Source organism: Rana temporaria, chromosome 3, assembly GCF_905171775.1.
Source record: "Rana temporaria chromosome 3, aRanTem1.1, whole genome shotgun sequence".
NCBI lineage: Eukaryota > Metazoa > Chordata > Amphibia > Anura > Ranidae > Rana > Rana temporaria.
In genome coordinates, this window is record NC_053491.1 from 477,177,161 (window position 1) to 477,198,600 (window position 21,440).

The following is a 21,440-nucleotide window of genomic DNA, read 5'->3' on the forward strand; positions in this document are numbered from 1 at the left end:
GGAGTGAAGGTCTGAAGGGTGTTTAGGCCTTTTTTAGGAACCTAATTTGGGCAATAGAACTCTAATAACAATTTATTATTAAGCATCACGCCTCTGAAGAAATCCTGTTGGATGAAACATGTAAGGCTGACCTGACACATGTACGCTCTACTCCATGGAACCTTTACATTATTTGATGCCTGTTTACCCATTATGTTTGTAAGTACATTACAATAAATTGTGTGCTGCTTTCACATACGGGCTTCACTATTGTGTTTCTTCTCTGCATTTCTTGGTTCCCCCTTGTTTGTACTGATGAACGCAATACATACCTTTGGATCTTTTTGAGTTGTGGATGTCTTCCCACCTTTTATGCGATTTGTGGATGTTTTACTTTCCGAGAGGAAGTGCGACTGCCATTGATTCCTGCATTATCTAATTCTACATGCCTATAATGATGTTAATCTGGTAAGCAGTTTGACTGCACAGGGTGTGGTGTGTTTTTATATCTGCACACTGAAATCTCGGTGGAGGTTCTTTGTTTCAACACTTTGAATCTTTTGAAGATTGTATATACTCATTTGGACATTGTTTCATTCTATTTCACAGCGCTGCACTTTTGAATTTTATTATTAAGCATTGGTTCAGTACGGTAGAAGTCAAATTTTTGGAGACCAGTGCACACCAAGTTCTCTACAAGTTTAAACAGATATACACTATATTACCAAAAGTATTGGGGTGCCTGCCTTTACACACACATTAACTTTAATGGCATCCCAGTCTTAGTCCGTAGGGTTCAATATGGAGTTGGCCCACCCTTTGCAGCTATAACAGCTTCAACTCTTCTGGGAAGGCTGTCCACAAGGTTTAGGAGTGTGTCTATGGGAATTTTTGACCATTCTTCAAGAAACACATTTGTGAGGTCAGGCACTGACGTGGATGAGAAGGCCTGGCTCGCAGTCTCCACTCTAATTCATGCCAACGGTGCTCTATCGGGTTTAGGTCATCCTCCAACCCAAACTCACTAATCCATGCCTTTATGGAACTTGCTTTGTGCACTGGTCCAAATAATTTGGTGGAGGGGGATTATGGTGTGGGGTTGTGTTTCAAGAATTGGGCTTCCAGTGAAAATACATCTTAAGGCATCAGCATACCAAGACATTTTGGACAATTCCATGCTCCCAACTTTGTGGGAACAGTTTCCTGTTCCAACAGGACTGTGCACCAGTGCACAAAGAAATGTTCATAAAGACATGGATGAGCAAGTTTGGGGTGGAGGAACTTGACTGGCCTGCAGAGAGTTCTGACCTTAACCCGATAAAACCCCTTTGGGAGGAATTATAGCGGAAACTGCAAGCCAGGCCTTTTGTCCACATCAGTGCTTGACCTCACAAATGCTCTTCTAGAAGAATGGTCAAACATTCCCATACACACACTCCTAAACCTTGTGGACAGCTTTCCCAGAAGAGTTAAAACTGTTACAGCTGCAAAGGGTGGGCCAACTCAATATTGAAACCTACGGACTAAGACTGACATGCCATTAAAGTTCATGTGTGAGTAAAGGCAGATGTCCCAATACTTTTGGTAATAAAGTGCATTCTAATAATTTAACTTTTTACCAAAGGTTTTGAATAAAAAGCCTTTTGTTTATATACAACATCTTTAAATTGTCCTTGATCTCTTTATTCCTCAAGCTGTATATGAAAGGGTTTACAAAGGGAGTGAAAACCGTGTATAACAAGGACATTATCTTATTGATCATTTGTGATTGTCCTTTCTTTGGAATCAGATATGCAGAAAGTAAAGTTCCATAAAATATAACCACAACAGTAAGATGTGAGCTACAAGTGGAAAAAGATTTCCGTCTTCCTGAAAAGGAGGAAATCTTTAATATTGCTGAAACAATGTAAGTATATGAAACCACTATCACTAGGAAGGGAAATATTAGCACAGGGAAGCACAACAAGGTAACTTCCATTTGAACTCTGGATGTATCTGAGCAGGAAAGTTCCACAAGAGGATTGAAATCACAAAATAGGTAGTCAATAACATTTGGTCCACAGAATTCTAGTTGACTTATGCCGAGTGTTGATATTGATGTCATAGAACAGCTGAAAATCCAGGACGCAAGAACTAGTTGAATGCAAAGTGTTTGTTTCATAATGGAGACATAATGGAGAGGAGAGCAGATGGCTAGATAGCGGTCATAGGACATCACTGTCAGAAGGAAACATTCAAATGCTTCTATTAAACTAAAGACATAAAATTGAGTGATGCAACCAGAAAAAGATATGGAGGTCCTCTCATGTAGAACAATATGTAACATGTTAGGAGAAATATCTGTGGTCATCATGATGTCAGATATAGAGAGTTGGGAGAGGAAGAAGTACATGGGAGAATGAAGGGTCTTGCTGTAATATACCAACATGATGATCAAAAAGTTTCCACATATTGTCACCATGTATATAATAAGAACCAAGGTGAAGAGCAGCAGATTATATGCAGCATTGCTGTTAAATCCCAAAAATAAGAATGTGGTGACATTACCTTTATGTGTGATCTGTGTGGAAGCAGAAAAGATTTATAAAACTGTTTATGTATTGGCCATAACAGAAATAATATACGCAGACTTTGCAAAACGATTGATAGCAAATAAGATGAAACTGTGACTTTGAATACAGCTTGGGAATGGCAAATTAAAAAAACAAAGCAAAAAAACGAAACATTTTTATTTTTTACCGCATATTTGGTAGATTGAAGTGACCTTGGCTTCATCTTAATTAATAAGCTCAGTACATGTTTTCTTTGCTAATTGGACAGTCTCTATTCTTTTAGTTTATTTTTAATGTAAGAAAAATGATATGACCATTGAGAAGAAGTGGAACTCTGGGCAAAAAATAAATTACATTTATACAGTACATACATGATTTGTTAAAAAAAAACATAGCAAGAAGGGAGTATATATATATATATATATATATATATATATATATATATATATATATATATATATATATATATATATATATATATATATATATATATAAATTGTGGACAAATTGAAAAAAGGGGGATAAATTGCAGTGCGTCTGTTTAGGTGGTAATCATGAGAAAGAAGAGTGTCTTATATAAAAAATTACAAAAATAAATTTTATTCAATACAAAAAGATATACAAAAAATACATATTAAAACCTATGATTCATTTGATATCATAAATGCCAGTGATCATCAGATAGCAGGATTGTAGTTTACTTGAAAAAAACAGACAAAAAATTCCCGACATGTTTTGCGGATTCCGCTTCCTCAGGGGAAAACGACATCCATTTTAATAGTTATAACTAGATAGAAAACATATTCAGATTAGCCATATAAGGTAAAACATTCAAACAATATAGATATCATATAGATACACCATATAGATACAATATTGTGTAAGCAAAAGAAAAAATATTATTAGTATAATATATTTGAAAAAAAGAGAAAAAAAAACATGACAGGTGGTCCAAGTGCTCAACAAAAAAACATCAGAAATGTGCTTACCTACAGGTGCCCGCAGAAATCGACACCTAACGACCCTCAAGGGCGTGGACTAGAGTGCACAGACCCTCAGATGGAGCAAAATTATAAACGCAACACATTTGTGTTTGCCCATAGTTTTCATGAGCTGAACTCAAAGATCTATGACTTTTCTATGTACACAAAAAGACAATTTCTCTCAAACATGCTCAATGGTAGACATGTGCACACTGAAATATTTTGTTTCGTAATTTCGTTTTCGTCCAAAAAAAATATTTAGTCACTCCCGAAATTTGTTTTTATTTATTTCGTTTTTCATTAAAAAAATGCATTTGTCCACAAATCCGAATTAAGGTTGAATCTGTCATTGAAGGCTTATGGTGTCTGTCGAATGTTCTAAAAAAAAAAAGAAAGATTTGACAGAATCTTAAAAAAAAAAAAAAACTCCACTCTTCATGTCTCTCTATGTCGAATCTCCATGTCTCTCTACGTCGAATCTGTCATTGAAGGCTTATGGTGTCTGTCGAATGTTCTAAGAAAAAAAAAAAAAAGATTTGACAGAATCTTACAAAAAAAAAAAATTGACTCTTCATGTCTCTCAATGTCAAATCTTCATGTCTCTCTATTTCGAATCTTTTCTCTCTATGTCAAATCTTTTCTTTTTATGTAGAATAATATTGGACTAATAGAGTTAAGGTTAGGCACATTCGACCGCAAAAAAATGAAAATAAAGCATTTGTTCATGTCGGATCTTTCGTTTTTCGTTTTCTGTGCTTTCGTTATCGTTTGTTAAAATGATAACGAAAATACCTGAAATTCGAACGAAAATGCATTCGGACGAAAACAAATGCACATGTCTACTCAATGGGTGACATATCCGGTGAGTATGCTGGTCATGCAAGAACTGGGATGTTTTCAGCTAGGATGGCCATCTTTAAGGCAGGGAAAAAGGGGAAGCTGCCCTGGGCCCTGCCATTGTTGTGGGGCCCAAAGCAGCTGCCCCATACTTGACAACTATCCCATGGAAAATTGTGCTACCCAATGCAAAGAAAACGGATGGATCAAGTTATACAATTTCTAATTTGTCGTAATGTTTACTATTTCAATCAATTAAAGCATTAGAAACTGAACTTAGTCCGAAATAAAAAAAATAAATACTTACTCTATTTACTAATGATCTCTGATGAAGCCCCATATTTTGTTGATAAGTTTACTTAATTTTAAATAGACTATTTTTTTATTTTTATTTTTGATAAAAGTGTAACAATATTACATGCATTTCTTCGTGAGAGAGTTTTCTAGCAGTTTTTCTATTGAGCATGGTATAAAATCAGAATGTCATGCATGGAAAGAATAAAAAAAAGAAAAGGAAAACAAAGGGAGTGAAAATCCTGTCAAATATGTAAAAATAATGTCAAAAATTAAATACATAGTTCTTTTTTTTTTTTTTTTTTTTCCCGCCACTTCAGACTTCACCACAGCGAGAGACACGCTCATGATTTTATTCATAATTCCGTCTCTACATCTGGTTTAGCATCATTTGTGGTCTATTACTTATCATGTTTTATACTTATTTTATTTTTATTTTTTTTATTTTTTTTTTTTTTATTTTTTTTCCCCAACGGGGACTATATCCATTGTACTAAGTACAGATTTTCAATAACAGAAATTTTTTTATCCACGTGGCAGAAAAAAAACAAACCCCTTTACCCCCCTCCCCAACAGAAAAACCCCCCTCTTCCCCCCACCCTACCCCCCCCCCTGGACCATCCCACGACTCCACTTGATGAATTCATTCCCTTAATTGCAATTTCATTCCCATTCCTCTCTCAGGTTTTCTGCGAAACTCCAGGTCTTTTTAAATTCCAACCAGGATGCCCACATATCCTTTTCCCCTACCTTGTTTTTATAAACTCCATATTTTAATTTCTCTCTCCTATAAGTATCCTCTACGGAGTCAATCCATTCCCACATTTGCGGACTTTCCAGCTCTCTCCATTTTAGGGGTATCAGTCGTTTAGCTGCATTGAGCATATGAGGGATCAATGAACTCTTATATTCCTTCTCTGGTACCTCCCCCCCGTGGAAGAGAACTACCCATGGGTTATCTTCTACTTCCTTTTTTGTTATTACTTTTATCAGGGCCAAGATTTTTTTCCAATAGGCTTTAATTTTCAAGCAGTCCCACCAGAGGTGCGCCATCGTTCCTCTTGACGCACAACCTCTCCAACATTTCTCTGACTCCTCCGTTCTAAATTTGGCCATTTTATCTGGAGTGGCATACCACCTCGTCAGGCATTTAAAGTTCATCTCGGCGGTTTTTACATCCACCGCCGAGGTGTGAGTCATGTTCAGGATTCTTCCTATGGACGTTTTCCCCCTCGGGACACCTAAATCTCTTTCCCAATTTTGGATGTATTTTAGCGTGTCCGACTCTTCCGTTTTCTGCAGGTAGTTATAGATTTTAGATATATTTCCTTTTGAGCTCTCGGTGCTACACATTTGTTCCAGAATAGTGTATTCCTCTTGTGTCCTCAAAGGGTGTGGGAGGCGCTTGACAAATGACACCAACTGCAAGTATCTCCACTCGTCAAGCGCCCTAATTCCAATCTTATATTTGATATCGTGAAGTGTCCTAATTTTACCCTCTAGTGTTATATCTTTTAGCTGTGTTCTATTTGTAATCCAATTTCCGCCAACTTCTTTTGTCCCTGGTGAAAAATATTCATTTTCTTTTAACTCTATTAAGGGTGAGTTGAATTTTGTTTTTAATTGTTTATGTAATCTATCCCAAATCCTCCACGCATTATGTGTAATTGTGTGTGTTGACGTGTGTAAAGATCTATATTGTGGTGGGTTCCAAATTAATCTCCCTAACTGTGCCCTCGCTAATGTGCATTCAATGTGTATCCATCTTTTATCCTGGGACTCTTTAGCCCATTCTATAACCCGTGAGAGAACCGAAGCGTTATAATACAATCTGATATCCGGTACCGCTAAGCCTCCCTTTTTCTTGGCCCGTTTTAGTGTTTGAGCAGACACCCTGTGTTTTTTATTATTCCAAATATAGTTCATTATGAGGGAGTTGATTATCTTAATGTATGACGGTGGCAGGTAAATTGGGACCATTTGAAACTTATACAAAATTTTTGGAATAAGGACCATTTTTACCACATTTATCCTCCCGAACCACGAAATTGGTTTATTATATATGTTTTTAATTTCTCTTTTAATTTCGTTGAGCAGGGGGATAAAGTTTATTTTATATATTTTCTTAAAATTATTTGCTAGTTTTATGCCCAGGTACTTTATCTCACTTTGCCATGTAAAGTTATATTTCTTCCGCAGATATTGTTCTTCCTCTTTAAGAATATTAATGTTCAGGATTTCCGTCTTTTCTGTATTCATTTTAAAGTTTGATACCTCACCATATTGTTTTAAGGTAGCTATTAATTTCGGAAAAGTGACTCTTGGGCTGCTTATAAAAAATAGAATATCGTCTGCAAAGGCGGACAATTTGTGCTCGTCTTCTCCTACTTCTACTCCATATATTTCTGGATTTTGTCGAACCATTGCCAGAAGGGGTTCCAATGAGAGGACAAAAAGGAGGGGGGACAGGGGGCACCCCTGCCTGGTTCCATTTCTCATCTCGAAGGGTGCTGAAAGAGATCCGTTGACCTTGATCCTAGCACATGGATGGAAATAGAGAGTTTTGATCCATTTGATCATCCTTGGACCTATTCCTATATATTCTAATGTTTGTATCAGGAACCCCCAGTCTACCCTGTCGAACGCTTTCTCAGCGTCAACTGACAGGAATAGACCGGGGGTCCCTTTTTCTTTAATCTGCTCCAAGAGTAAAAGAGCCCTAACCCCATTGTCCTTACCCTCCCTCCCAGGTATGAAGCCAACCTGGTCTGGGTGGACAACAGCTGACATCACCCCCTTCATTCTTTCGGCCAAAATTTTTGCATACAGTTTAGTGTCTGCATTCAGGAGTGAGATTGGTCGAAACCCTGAGCAGATCGTGTTGTCCTTTCCCTCTTTTTTAATGACAGTGATCGTAGCTGTTAATGCCTCTCTACTCATCTCGTAGTCTAGGCCCAGGCCGTTGAAGTATTGGCAAAGTCTAGGGACTAAGATGGTACTAAACCTTTGTATGTAGGCTGGCGTGAAGCCGTCAGGTCCGGGGCTTTTCCCCTTAGGGGTATTTTTTAAGACCTCTCTTATTTCCTGCTCGGTTATACATTCCTCCATTCTTTCTATCTCGTACTCTTCTATCTTCGGTAGGTTAGTTTGCTGTAATACTTCCCTGATCTTATCCCTTTTTTCGGCTGGGTCCCTATACTTCTGTTGAACATCGTATAGTTTTTCATAATAGCTTCTAAAAGATTCTGCTATTTGATTTGTCACGTATACTAAGTCCCCATTCCCGTTCCTGATTTTTTCAATAAAATTCCTGGTTTTCTTTTTTCTTACCATTCTGGCCAAATTTTTACTAGGTTTATTTCCCCAGACGTATCTTTCTCTCTCTATCCTCTCCATGAAATTCTTGGTTTCTTGCCCAGCAAGGGCTTTATATTCATCTCTTATTATAGTTAACTTACGGAGTGTTTCCCTCTTTTGGCCCTGTATTTTATGTTCCTGTTCCAGCTTATATATCTCCTCCTTTAATGTTTTTAATTTACTCGTCCTTATTTTCTTTTTCTTTGCCCCTTCTGCAATGAAAATCCCTCTTATATAGGCTTTGTGGGCGTCCCACAGAGTTGCTCTTGAGATACCCTCCCTGTCATTCTCCCGGAAATACCATTCTAATTCTTTCTGTACTCTTTCGACCACCTCCTCGTCCCCCAACAGACCTTCATCCAATCTCCATTCAGATGGAATGGATATTTGTATGGATGTGTTTATTTTCATGGTTACAGGAGCATGGTCTGATAGTGTCGTAATCTCACACCTTGCTTCAACCACCCTCTCCAAAAGTCTGTGGTCCACGAGGATGTAGTCTATCCTCGAGTACGTCCCATGTACAGGGGAAAAAAACGTATAGTCACGTGTCTTGGGGTTGCAGATTCGCCAGACATCAACCATTTGGTTTTGTGACATTTGTTTTTTCAATAGCTTAAGCTGCTCACCACTATTCCCCTGTACCAGGGACGTACTATCGAGGCTCGGGCACATGCAGAAGTTAAAGTCCCCCATCAGCACCACATGTCCCTCCTCAAAATCTTTTAATTTTCTGAGGATTTTACTGATATATTTAACCGAATTCACATTGGGGGCATACACATTTGCCAGGGTGTAACCCTCCTCTCCTAGTTTTATTTTCAAGAACAAGTATCTCCCCTCTGGGTCGATCATTCTGTCCACCAATGTGAATCTAACTCCTCTCGAAAATCCAATGGCAACCCCACGAGATCTCGATGAGACTGTATCTCCATAATACCATACAGGATATTCAAGTGAGTGCAGCTTTATATTGGACTCTAAGGTGATGTGGGTCTCTTGTAGGTAAACAATATCTACTTTATACTGCGTTAATTCGCCAAGAATTTTATGTCTCTTGGTATGGGAGTTTAATCCTTTTACATTGTATGATAGGAACTTAATATCTGTCATTTAACTTTTTTTTTTTTTTTTTTTTTTTTTTTTATAAGTTTGATAGAGAATTCTTGTGGAGTCGTTCGGATGGTCCCCCTCCCGTTTCCCTCCCTCCCTCCCTCTTTCCCCCCCTCCCTCCCTCTTTCCCCCCTCCCCCCCCCCGCCCTGGCCCATTATTGGCCTGGGAGCCACTCTTGAAAGACTCCTCGTCTTCCCCCTTGGCTCCTCGTTCGTGGTGGTGCTCCAGAGCACTCCATTGACTCCCCCCCCCCACACACCAACCGCCCCGTCCAGTTGCTCAAAATTTCAGACTTTCCAGAACCCAACTAATCCACCCAGTCCGGTAACTCAGGAGCTATTAAATCCATTTTAGAGCAGAATTCATTCAGTTCCTCCGGATACCTTAGTCGTGCTGTTTTACCCCCCTTTATGCCTATGAGGCATGCCGGGAAACCCCATTGATACTTTATATTTTGTGCCCGCATCAGCTCTAGGAGGGGTTTCAGGTGTCTTCTCCTTGCCAATGTTTCTTTCGACAAGTCGGAGAATATTTGTAGCTCAGTCTCTCTATATTTCAAAGGGGGTTTCCCCCTGAGCCTTCCCCAGATTTCTGCTTTGTCGACGTAGTTCCTGAAACGTACCACAACATCCCTTGGGCCGTATCTTCCTGTCTGTTGGGGATTCCCCACTCGGTGCACTCTCTCGATCTTAAGGGGCTTCGATTCTGCTGATCTCTCTAGCAGGGGGTTAAAAATTGTGTTCATGATGACTCTGAGGTCTTCATCCTTTTCTTCTACTATGGCTCTGATTCTAAGGTTCTGTCGCCTGTTGCGATTCTCCTGGTCCTCTATCCTATATGCCGCCAGTCTTTGACTTTCGCTCAGGGCCTTTACTTTCTTTTTCAGGGAGTTTATTTCCTGGTCCTGTTCCTCTATTCTCCTTTCCGTCTCTTCCACTCTTTCGCGGAGCCCTCCAAGGTCTGTTCTAACCTTATTAATTTCTGTCCTTATGACATTTTCCATCCTCAGCAGCATTGCGTTCATCTCAGCCTTTGTGGGGGGTTGTGTGTCTTGTGTGTCTTGAGCTAGCTCTTCAGAAATATTATGGTCATGCTCGCTTTCTATTGTCGTTTCCCCTTTAGAACTCTCCGCACTGCTTGCGCCTTTTTTTATGTGGTTCTTCTTCTTTTCAGTTTTTTTTGCGAGTCCTGGGCTTTTCAGGCTCCCTTCTTGAGTCATGTATTGCTGAATAGAGCTATTCCCGGAATTATTCTTGGTTGGTTTTGTAGTGACTCCTCTCGTCGATCTATTCATTTTATTGGAGGGTCTTTTTCTCTTCCCCAGTTTGAAATTTTTTTTTTTTTTTTTTTTTTTTTTTTTTTTTGCGCTCTAAGGTTTATTTCTTATACTCAGCCTTACTTAGGTGACTACCCACGGGGATAACTATTCCTCTCTCACTATCTTTTCCCTTCCCTTTCCCCTCGCTCCTCTCCCTTCCACTCCCTCCTAGGAGGTCAAACCGCATAAATTGTCGTATATTCTGCTCTGCTCCAGTTAGGGTGTTTAACACACACGTGACAAAGTATACTGGTCTATCTGTGGGGGAGAAATAAGGAGCAAAGGGGAAAAGGGAGAAACTACAGGGTAATCAATCAATTTAAAAAAAGAAAGAAAAGGACCAGAAAGAAATCAGGGAGGAGACACCAGGGGAAGAGAAAACCCCGGAGCGGAGCTACCACCTGCGGCCTCTCCGTCCCGTTTCCCTGTTGAGTCCTGTCTACTGCCCGTCTAAAACCCAGTTTAATTACTACTATGGTCTATCCAGCTGTAGCTTCCGGATTATCTCGTTATAGGGGTGATATCCGCAGTGTATTTTAGTGATTTAACCCCGGTATTTTCTCTAACCAATCTTCCTTTCACTGGGTGACCTGCCCGAGCAGGTGTTCAGGTGACGCGAAGCAGATGCAGATGCTTATAGCTAAAACTTCCCTTTTCACTGCCACCCCATTCATGAGCACTAGGAATTTACTAGCATAGACCAGGCGCCTATATATCTTACTTCAGATAAATCCTGCAAAGTTGTGTATTTATGACCATCATTCACATGCATAGATTTCTGCTCTTCAAACCATTAATACTTCGGTACCCGCATTGACATGATCACCTTCTCGTCTTAGCCCAGAGTCTCTTCCCTGGGCTATGCTCCACAGATGCCCTGAGGGATTTTTATATCAGTAACCACCTTGTACATGAGGGTTATACAGCTCCTCAAACTAACGAGGCTATGATAATAAATTACCACCCTTCCTCCTTGATCTCTGCCTTAGGTCACCATCCAAAGTTACTTCTCTGTGTTCAATTTCTTGGCATACATTTTATGAGTCATCCGACCCGGTGGGGGGGGACCCCGTGGGGGAGGAGGGGGATCTGGACGGCACCCGACCCTGCTCGGCTCAACTGAGCGTCTCACCCAACCTAGGGGTCCTCTCACGACCTGCTGCCACTGCTCCGCTTTTCCCTGCTGATCTCCTCCTTCGTCTGTGTCCTGGCAGTCTCTATAGCTCAGTGATGTGTCCGTCCGGACCCGCTGCGCTGGGAGACTGAAGACTTCCGTCACATCGGTCCGTCGGGAATCTGTTGAGTCCTGGGTCTTGGGTCCCGCAAGTGTGTCAGGTCGCGCTGAGCGGGTTTCTGACTCCAGTCTTCGGGATGTCAGCCTCTCACGCTGGTCTCCACCGGACCGTTGCTGGCTCCGTCGGACCCCCGCCACTCGCTACCTCCAGCCATGGAGCGCTCCGGCACCTCCCACCCTCACGCACGTCACGTCCTCATTACGTCAAATACATAGTTCTTGTTCAACAAATGTTCTTTTTATTTTCTCATCAATGTTTCTATTTAATAGGGAAAAAATAAGACCTAGATGAAATCTTGAACGGAAAGAAAAATAGAAAGAGAGGAAGAGATAAAATAATAATAAGTATCTTATATATATATATATATATATATATATATATATATATATTGTAAAGCATATGATGTATATCGGTGGATAAGCTCAGTGACTGAACAGGAAACCTATTTTTACACAAACATTTATATGTTTCTTCACAGATTAAAGATTCCATAGAGAGTAATCAAGATCTCTTTGGGTTTATGTTTGTGATTGTACTATTTTTTTTTCTCAAAATACAATACTCAATACAATACAATACTAGTAAATAATTGCTCAGAAGATTAATTGCTTTAAAGCCTAATGTCAGCTTTCCTTTCATTTTACATACACTTTATTACCAAAAGTATTGGGACACCTGCCTTTACACGCATGTGAACTTTTTTTTTTTTTTTTTAATTCTATCTCTTTCAAAAAAAAAAATATTTTTAATAGGCATACATGACAAAACAAAGCAGACAAAGGCATAGTTACAACAGTTCAAAATCATATTGCTCATTTCAATAGGGTGTGGAATGAGCCACAACCCGTATACATCTGCTAACAAGAGCACCTGTACTATAATACCTGTTAGACTTGCAACCCCTAGGACTCTCAGGATCAAGTCCCGTTCCAGGCCTCCCCGCACCCCCAATGGGTACTAACTGTACCAGGAGGAGAAGAACAGACTCCCACCCTTTGGCCCACCCCACGGCTTGAATTGCGCCAGGGGTACCAGTGACAACAAGATCAGCCAACTTTCAAAACAGGTTGCAACAACTTGTACTGTTTACATCATAGTATGGAATTGCCATGGGGAACTCCCTCCTGCAGGCATAATACCCTAAGAGATTAGTAGTGCCTGAGAGTGTTCTCCTGTCTACTCGGAGAAAAATAGGCTATGCGAAGGGGGAGGATAGGAAGAGGAAAAAAGAAAGAGTAGGAATAGAGAGAGATAGAGAACCTGCATACAGTTTGGATCTAGTCCCAGACAGAACCATCAAGACATGTAAATGGAATCATTTACTCCCATGTAGTTAGCCCATGGTTCCCAGGTCTCCCTAAACTGTGTAAAATTATCTAAGAAGGAGCTCACCATTTTCTCTTGTGACATTATCCACAATATCTTGTGTTTAGCCGCTGTGATGGAGTTCTTGGGGTGCTTCCAGGCCCTAGCTAAGGTAATTTTAGCACCCAGGAAAACAAAGAAAATATATTTTTGGGTGGGTTTCGAGGCTTTGGGGATTAACTGGTTGAGAAGAGCTGCCGAGGGAGACCTGGGAATCATAAGACCAGTGACTTTGGATGCTATTTGGAAAATTTTGTTCCAAAAGCCTCTGATTTTCGGGCATTCCCACCATATGTGCAACATGGAACCCCCATTTGACACCCTCTGAAACACAAAGGGAACATGGTGGAGAGCCTGAGGGTTGTTAGATACAATCTGGTGAAGACATTTAAAGCGGAGGTTCACCCTAAAAAACATCTATATACCATTACATCCAGCATACTTCCGACATCTACCGTGTGCTGTTTTTTTTTGCCGTACATACCGTTTTATTGTTATTTTCCCCCTGGCTTCCGGGTTCTGACTCCCGCGGGAGTGGGTGTTCCTATTCAGAGGTTAGATGATTGACGTCTGGTGAAAAACTTCCCCTGGCACATAAGGCACGTCACCAGTTTTCCGTAACTAGCCGACCTTCGAGTCGGCTCTATATGGCGCTATACGGCGCCTGCGCCCGCCGTGTAGAGCTGACTGCGCAGGCGCCATATAGAGCTGGCTCGCAAGTTGGCTAGTTGTGGAAAACTGGTGACGCGCCTTATGCGCCAGGGGAAGTTTTTCCCCAGACGTCAATCATCTAACCTCTGAATAGGAACGCCCATTCCCGCGGGAGCCAGAACCCGAAAGCTGGGGGGAAAATAACAATAAAACGGTATGTACGGCAAAAAAAATAAAAAAACATCATGCTGTAGATGTTGGAAGTATGCTGGATGTAATAGTATATAATTGTTTTAGGGTGAACCTCCGCTTTAAGCTTGCTTCAGCAAGAGAAATATTGAGGATACCATTAAATGATCTTGCAAAGGCTTTATGCCATGTGTCCATGTCCCAGAATACCTGCGTGTCAGCCTCCCATGCTAGCATATATGGTATTTTCTGGTCATTCATGGCAAGTGACGAATAGATTATGGAAATCCCCCCCTCTGCTCCGTTAGACGTCTGCACCATTGTTCATAAGGAATGAATTGGGGAGGGTCAGGTTTCGTAGACCAGATAGATTGAAGGAAGCGGGACAGTTGATGAAACCGGAATCTCTCTGAGTCAGGTAGCTCCAGATGCTTAATACAGTGGGGGAGGGAAATGGGTCCCGCAGGGGTAAAGAAGTGTCCGATCCGATACAACCCTTTATCCAGCCACCACCGGAATGCTCTCATGTTCATGCCCGGAAGAAAGTCCGGATTATGGAAAATGTGTGCTAAGGGCTTACATGAAGAAACTAAAAATAGATTGTTCCTGAGTTTATCCCATATTGCAAAAGTGTGCGATAAGGATGGGGCAAGTATAGGGGGCCTAGCCTTGGGAGAACTCCATAAAAGAAAGTCAAGCATAAAGGTAGGGACCGCCTGTCTCTCCATTTCTACCCAGTCAGGTTTGGTCATTCTAGAATAAACTGTGGAAAGCTGAGCGAGTCTGGCCGCTTGAAAATATCAAAACAGATTAGGCAGGCCCAATTCCCCTCTGGACCGTAGCCTAAAAAGAGTTTGGCTTGCGAGGCAATGGCCCGAATCACCACAAACAAATTTGACTACTTTGCTCTGGAACGATTTGAGATGATCTTTTCTAATAGATATTGGGAGTGAACAAAAGAGATAAAGGAGCCTTTGGAGCAGGGTCATTTTCACAGAATTTATCCTCCCTAACCAGGAGAGTTGGTGTGGGTGCCACTGTTTGAGATCCGATTCTAATTTTTTGTTAATGGGAGGGTAGTTAGCCTGGTAAAGTTGTTTGAATTTGGAGGTCAGGTTTATTCCTAGGTAGCGGATGGAGGACTCAATCCATGTAAAGCGAAAAGAGTCCTTCAGCCGGATGACCAGTGATGGCTGGAGAGAGATGTTAAGGGCTTGAGAAGTGGAATAATTAACCCGTAGACCCGAGATGTTTGCAAATTCTTCGAAGAGCCTGCAAACAACTGGGAGGGTTGTAGTGGGGGAGGTAATAAAGAGGATAAGGTCGTCCACAAACAGGCCGCATTTATGGACGGTAGGACCACCATGGACCGCTGCTATGTCATGGTTGGATCGAATTGCAATAGCTAGCGACTCAATCGCAATGGCAAAGATCAACAGTGATAAAGGACATCCCTGTCGTGTCCCTGTCCTTATTTTGATGGAGTCTGAGTACAGTCCTTGTAATTTGATCTTGGCTTCGGGGGAGGAATAGAGAGACTGAAGGAGCCCCGTAAATCTCGGACCAAAGCCCCATCGCTCCAATATCGCAAATAAGTAGGACCAAGAGACCGAATCGAAAGCCTTTTGCAAGTCTAATGATAACAACATCCCAGCTTGAGCACCCCGCTATCCCATCCGGATTGTAAAATAGAAACAATGTCAATTGCCCTCCTAATTTGATCCAGTCCCTGACGTCCGGGAATGAACCCGACTTGGTCTTTGTGTATGTAAGCTCCGATAAAGGACGAAAGACGGTCGGCCATAACTTTAGTCATAATTTTTAGATCGTTGGTCTATAATTATTGACTTCTCTGGGGTCTTTGTCAGGTTTTAGAATGACGGAGATGAAAGCGGTGTTTAGCTGCGGGTCTATGGGGTCCCCCTTGGACTTGGAATTAATAAAATTTGTTAGGTGCGGTGCCAAGAGTGGTGCAAAAGCTTTATAGTAAGGAATAGAGAACCCATCAGGTCCCGGGGCCGAATTTGTCTTTAGACCTTTAATTACTTCTAATACCTCATCAGTCGAGACAGGGACCTTGAGTCGGTCTCTGTGGGCCTTTGACAAAGTGGGTATGGGGAGAATGTCCAGGAAATCAGTCATATTGGGGGTCATCTTTGCCCTCTGTCCACTATACAGGTCTGTGTAAAATTTGTGAAAAGCGTCCATAATTCTATAAGGGTTCGCTATGGGAGGTTGACCCGCTATGTTTATTTTGGGAAAGGCGTACGTACGGATCTGTGGCATAAGTTTGGAGGCCAAGAGAGACCCAGGCTTGTCTTTTAGATGGTAATACCTTGCCCCCTGCCATCTCAGGCTTTTTTCGGCATTGGCTGTCAAATGCTGTTTAGTTCGAGTCAAGCTGAATCGATACGAGAAACGGGAAAGCGACCTGGGTCTCTCTTGTGGTCCAAGCACAGCGCCTGGAATTTCTTTTCCAGGTTCTCAATATCAACTCTCTAAGAATAGAGCGGAAAAAAAGGGGAGAAGGAGGGGGAGAGGTAGGAGATCCCGAGCCCGCTTGGAGCCCGAATGAGCGGCAAGTATGTGAATACCCACCACCCAGTAACCTGTCTAGCACATCCACATCCCACAAGCAGGGTGGACACCCAACCCAGGGAGAAGGCATTGCCAAATCCGTGGGGTAGGTGGAGGCGCAGCAACACTGCCTCATCCCCGGCGCACAAAGTAACCAAAAGCAAAATATAAAGTGTCTTCAAAAACTAGGGAACTAAGGGGCCCTGAGAGCCCATCCCCAGGGAGCCCTAAACCCTCTCCCCAAGCAAAATGAGTGGAGCGCGGCTCCCCCAGGAACGCGCCACCCCCAGGCAAAACAACACCCACGCTCTGAACGCCCAGGCATCGTGCACAAGGTTAAACACCATGTAAGTATCATTAATAACCAAGTAATCATATTAAATCTCATTGAAAGTCTAAACCTGGAGTTCAAATTGTTTTTGGAACCGCAAACAGAATACAACCAAAAAATGGAAAACAAGAAGGGGGCTTAAGACCCAGTAACCCCTGGTACACGGGGGAGTTCAAAAAGTGAAAAAAAAAGGAGTCCTTTTTTAATCTGTTGCCAGGACGCTTGACTCGAGGCTTCATGGTGGTCTGGTGTCCTTGGTCTTCTTGAATTTGGGTTTATCCCAAGTGCCCGTCAGAGGGCTCGCAGGAGAAGGGCATTTAGTAGATCCAGCACCGGAGTTGGAGAGGTCCATCACAGCTTCGTGAGAGATGGGGCGCAGGTCAAGGAGTAGACGTTCTCCATCTTGGAAGTTATGGAACGAATACGCCCTGCCCTTGTATTCAAACTTCAGAGTGAAGGGAAAGGCCCACTTATATTTAATGTCCCGTTGCGATAGAACTTTGAGAAGGGGCTTCAGGGCTCTCCTCTTTTGAATAGTTGTTGGTGATAGATCCGCAAACACTTGAATGGCATGACCCCGGCATGTAACAGGATTTTGATGTCTGCTCAGCTTCATCACCTCTTCCTTCACAGAGAAGTAGTGCGTTTTGACCACTATGTCCCTGGGGGTGCTGTCTTTCCTTGGGGGCCCCAGGGTTCTGTGGGCACGATCGATTTCCAGCTTGTGATGTGGTATATTAGGGATGAGCTGCCGAAGAAAATCTTGTACAACAGAGATGGTATCAGTGATCGATTCTGGGAGCCCCCTGATCCTGAAATTTTCCCTCCTGGACCTATTCTCAAGGTCATCAATGCGGGATAATGCAGTATCCAATTGGTCCTGCAAGACCTGTATATGATTAGAGTTCTGTCTGGTAGTAGAGATAGTCTGGTCAAGCTTGCTCTCTATGGCCTCCATCCTGGAGCCTAGCATCTGAAAGTCTCCCCTCAACTCTCCTGTGATTTTAGCTGCATTCTGTGCCAATCCTCAGTCTAGCAGGGCTGACAGTTGTGAGAATAGATCTGGGGCTGGTATAAATGTGTGAGGAACAGTGTCAGATGTGGCATGGTTGTTTAAAGCATGCAGATGATTAGGCCCCAGAGGAGAGTTCAGTAAATCCTCCATGGTCTGTTCTATCAAGGACTCAGTGGATGCTGGGGAGTGAGATGGTCCCATCTGATTACTCATGGGTGTCCCAGGGGAGATAGAGCGGGTCACAGATGCATATGATGGCCAGATTCCAGGCGATTCCTCCGCCATCTTGGATTCGGCCAGCTTGTTCATAGCCCTGAATTGCGGTCCCAGGCTATGCTTTGCAGATCCCACTGGCATGGGCGTGTGCCCTTTATGTTCCGATGGCCGATGGAGTGGCCGTAGGGGGTCACAGGGCCCTGAATCCCCGCTATGTGCACCGGAGGACCGAAGCAGCGTGGAGCTCCCGGCTTAAGTGCCCATCTTAATGGCATCCTAGCCTTAGTCCGTAGGGTGCAATATCGAGTTGGCCCACCCTTTGCAGCTATAACAGCTTCAACTCTTCTGGGAAGGCCATCCACAATGTTTAGGAGTGTGTCTTATGGGAATGTTTGACATCTCTTCCAAAAGTGGATTTGTGAGGTCAGGCACTGATGTGGATGAGAAGGCCTGGATCACACTCTAATTCATCCCAAAGGCATTCTATTGGGTTGAGGTCAGTGCTCTGTACAGGCCAGTCAAGTTCCTCCACCCCAAACTCACTCATCCATGTCTTTATGGACCTTGGTTTGTGCACTGGTCCACATAATTTGGTGGAGGGGGGATTATGGTGTGGGGTTGTGTTTCTGGGGTTGGGATTAGCCCCTTAGTTTCACTGAAAGATCATCTTAAGGCCTCAGCATACCAAGATATTTTGGACAATTTCATGCTCCCAACTTTGTGGGAACAGCTTGGGAATGGCCCCTTCCTGTTCCAACATGACTGCACACCAGTGCACAAAGCAATGTCCATAAAGACATGGGTGAGCGAGTTTGGGGTGGAGGAACTTGACTGACCTGCACAAAGTTCTGACCTCAACCCAATGAAACACCTTTGGGAGGAATTATAGCGGAGACTGCAATCCAGGCCTCTTGTCCACATCAGTGCTTGACCTCACAAATGCTCTTCTGGAAGAATGTTCAAACATTCCCATACACACACTCCTAAACCTTGTGGTCAGCTTTCCCAGAAGAGTTAAAGCTGTTAAGGGTGGGCCAACTCAATATTGAACCCTATGGACTAAGACTCGGATGCCATTAAACTTCATGTGTGTGTAAAGGCAGGCATCCCAATACTTTTGGTAATATAGTGCATCCTAATAATTTAACTTTTTACCAAAGATTTTGAATAAAAACGCCTTTTGTTTATATACAACATCTTTAAACTGTCCTTGATCTCTTTATTCCTCAAGCTGTATATGAAAGGGTTTACAAAGGGAGTAAACACTGTATACAACAAGGACATTATCTTATTGATCATTTGTGATTGTCCTTTCTTTGGAATCAGATATACAGCAATTAGGGTTCCATAAAATATAAACACAACAGTGAGATGGGAGCTACAAGTGGAAAAGGATTTCAGTCTTCCCGAAAAGGAGGAAATCTTTAATATTGTTAAAACAATATAAGTATATGAAACCACTATCACTAGGAAGGGAATATTAGCGCAGGAACACACAACAAGGTGGCTTCAATTTGAACTGTGGATGTATCTGAACAGGAAAGTTCCACAAGAGGATTGAAATCACAAAATATGTGGTCAATAACATTTGGTCCACAGAATTCTAGTTGACATAAGCCAAGTGTTGATATTGATGTCATCAAACAGCCGAAAATCCAGGATGCAAGAACGAGTTTAATGCAAAGTGTTTGTTTCATAATGGAGGTATAATGCAGAGGAGAGCAGAAGGCTAGATAGCGGTCATAGGACATCACTGTCAGAAGGAAACATTCAAATACTTCTATTAAACTAAAGACATAATATTGAGTGATGCAACCAGAAAAGGATATGGAGGTCCTCTCATGTAGAACAATATGTAACATGTTGGGAGAAATATCTGTGGTCAGCATGATGTCAGATACAGAGAGTTGGGAGAGGAAGAAGTACATGGGAGAATGAAGGGTCTTCCTGTAATACACCAACATGATGATCAAAAAGTTTCCACATATTGTCACAATGTATATAATAAGGACCAAGGTGAAGAGCAGCGGATTATATACGGCATTGTTGTTAAATCCCAAAAAGAAGAATGTGGTGACATTACCTTTATGTGTGGCCTGTGTGAAAGCAGAAAAGATTTATATAACTTTGTATGTATTAACCATAGCAAGGAAAATATATCTTGACTTTGCAAAATGATTGATAGCAAATAATGTGAACCTGTGACTTTGAAAACCCTTTGAATACAGCTTGGGAAATTAAAAAAACAAAATAAAAAATCTTAACACATATTTGGTAGATGAAAGCGACCTTGGCTTTGTCTTATTTAATAGGCTCTGTAATTTTTTTTTTTTTGCTAATTGGACAGTCTCTATTCTTTTAATTCATTTTTAATATAAGAAAAAAAAATTACATATGTACATTGTTGTGCCATTCATCCATGACCCCATGTTGCATGGATCTGTACATGGCCGCCTTTAATATTGATTGGACCCTGGGCAAACGTTTTTTTTTGGGTCCAATTTCACTCTCCACCTGCTCTGAGACATACATAAAATAGCAGCTAGACTTAAAATCAGTTTATTAAATAGGGCAGCGATTGTGATTGATTGCCAGATCTACCGTATATCCTCGAGTATAAGCCGACCCGAATACAAGCTGAGGCACCTAATTTTATCACAAAAAAATGGGAAACTGTATTGACTTGAGTATAAGCCTAGGGTGTCCATCTGCATGCCTCATTGTGCCTCACTGTGTCCATGTGCATGCCTCACTGTGCCCATGCCTCACTGTGCCCATGCCTCACTGTGCCCAAGCCTCACTGTGCCCATGCCTCACTGTGCCCATGCTTTACTGTGTCCATGACTCACTGTGCCCATGCTTTACTGTGTCCATGCCTCACTGTGCCCATGCCTCACTGTGCCCATGCCTCACTGTGCCCAAGCCTCACTGTGCCCATGCCTCACTGTGCCCATGCTTTACTGTGTCCATGCCTCACTGTGCCCATGGTTTACTGTGTCCATGCCTTACTGTGCCCATGCCTCACTGTGCTCATGCCTCACTGCTTCCATACCTCACTGTGCCCATGCCTCACTGTGTCCATGAATAGACTGACGTTTAACATGGGTGTCTATGGAAGGGATGACCGCCTTTGAAAAATCGATGCTCCCTGGCCATAGGTCCCCCAGACAACAAACTTGTCACACTTGTATGCCAATTTTGGGGTAAAGTGGACCCAAAAATAGTCCCCAAAAATCTAGGAGATCAGGCGCAAAAAGGTGACTCGAGTATAGGCAGAGGGGGGCATTTTCAGCACAAAAAAAGTGTTGAAAAACTCAGTTTATACTCGAGTATATACAGTACAGTATATAGATATCTAGATATAGAT

The 21,440-nt window shown here is 42.1% G+C and overlaps 2 protein-coding genes across 2 annotated transcripts; both read right to left on the reverse strand.

Annotated features, from left to right (window-relative positions):
- Nucleotides 1-1,594: 1,594 nt before the first annotated feature.
- On the reverse strand, nucleotides 1,595-2,554 carry LOC120930742 (olfactory receptor 493-like; the record flags this gene model as incomplete). The annotated part of the gene is made up of 1 exon (XM_040341916.1): nucleotides 1,595-2,554. A coding segment is annotated over one exon (960 nt), but the record flags the coding sequence as incomplete, so codon positions are not given.
- A 16,662-nt stretch (nucleotides 2,555-19,216) lies between these two features.
- Nucleotides 19,217-20,001, reverse strand: LOC120930743 (olfactory receptor 5A2-like). The gene is given in 2 exon segments (XM_040341917.1): nucleotides 19,217-19,551; nucleotides 19,554-20,001. Coding segments are annotated over 2 exon segments (783 nt in total).
- Nucleotides 20,002-21,440: the final 1,439 nt, after the last annotated feature.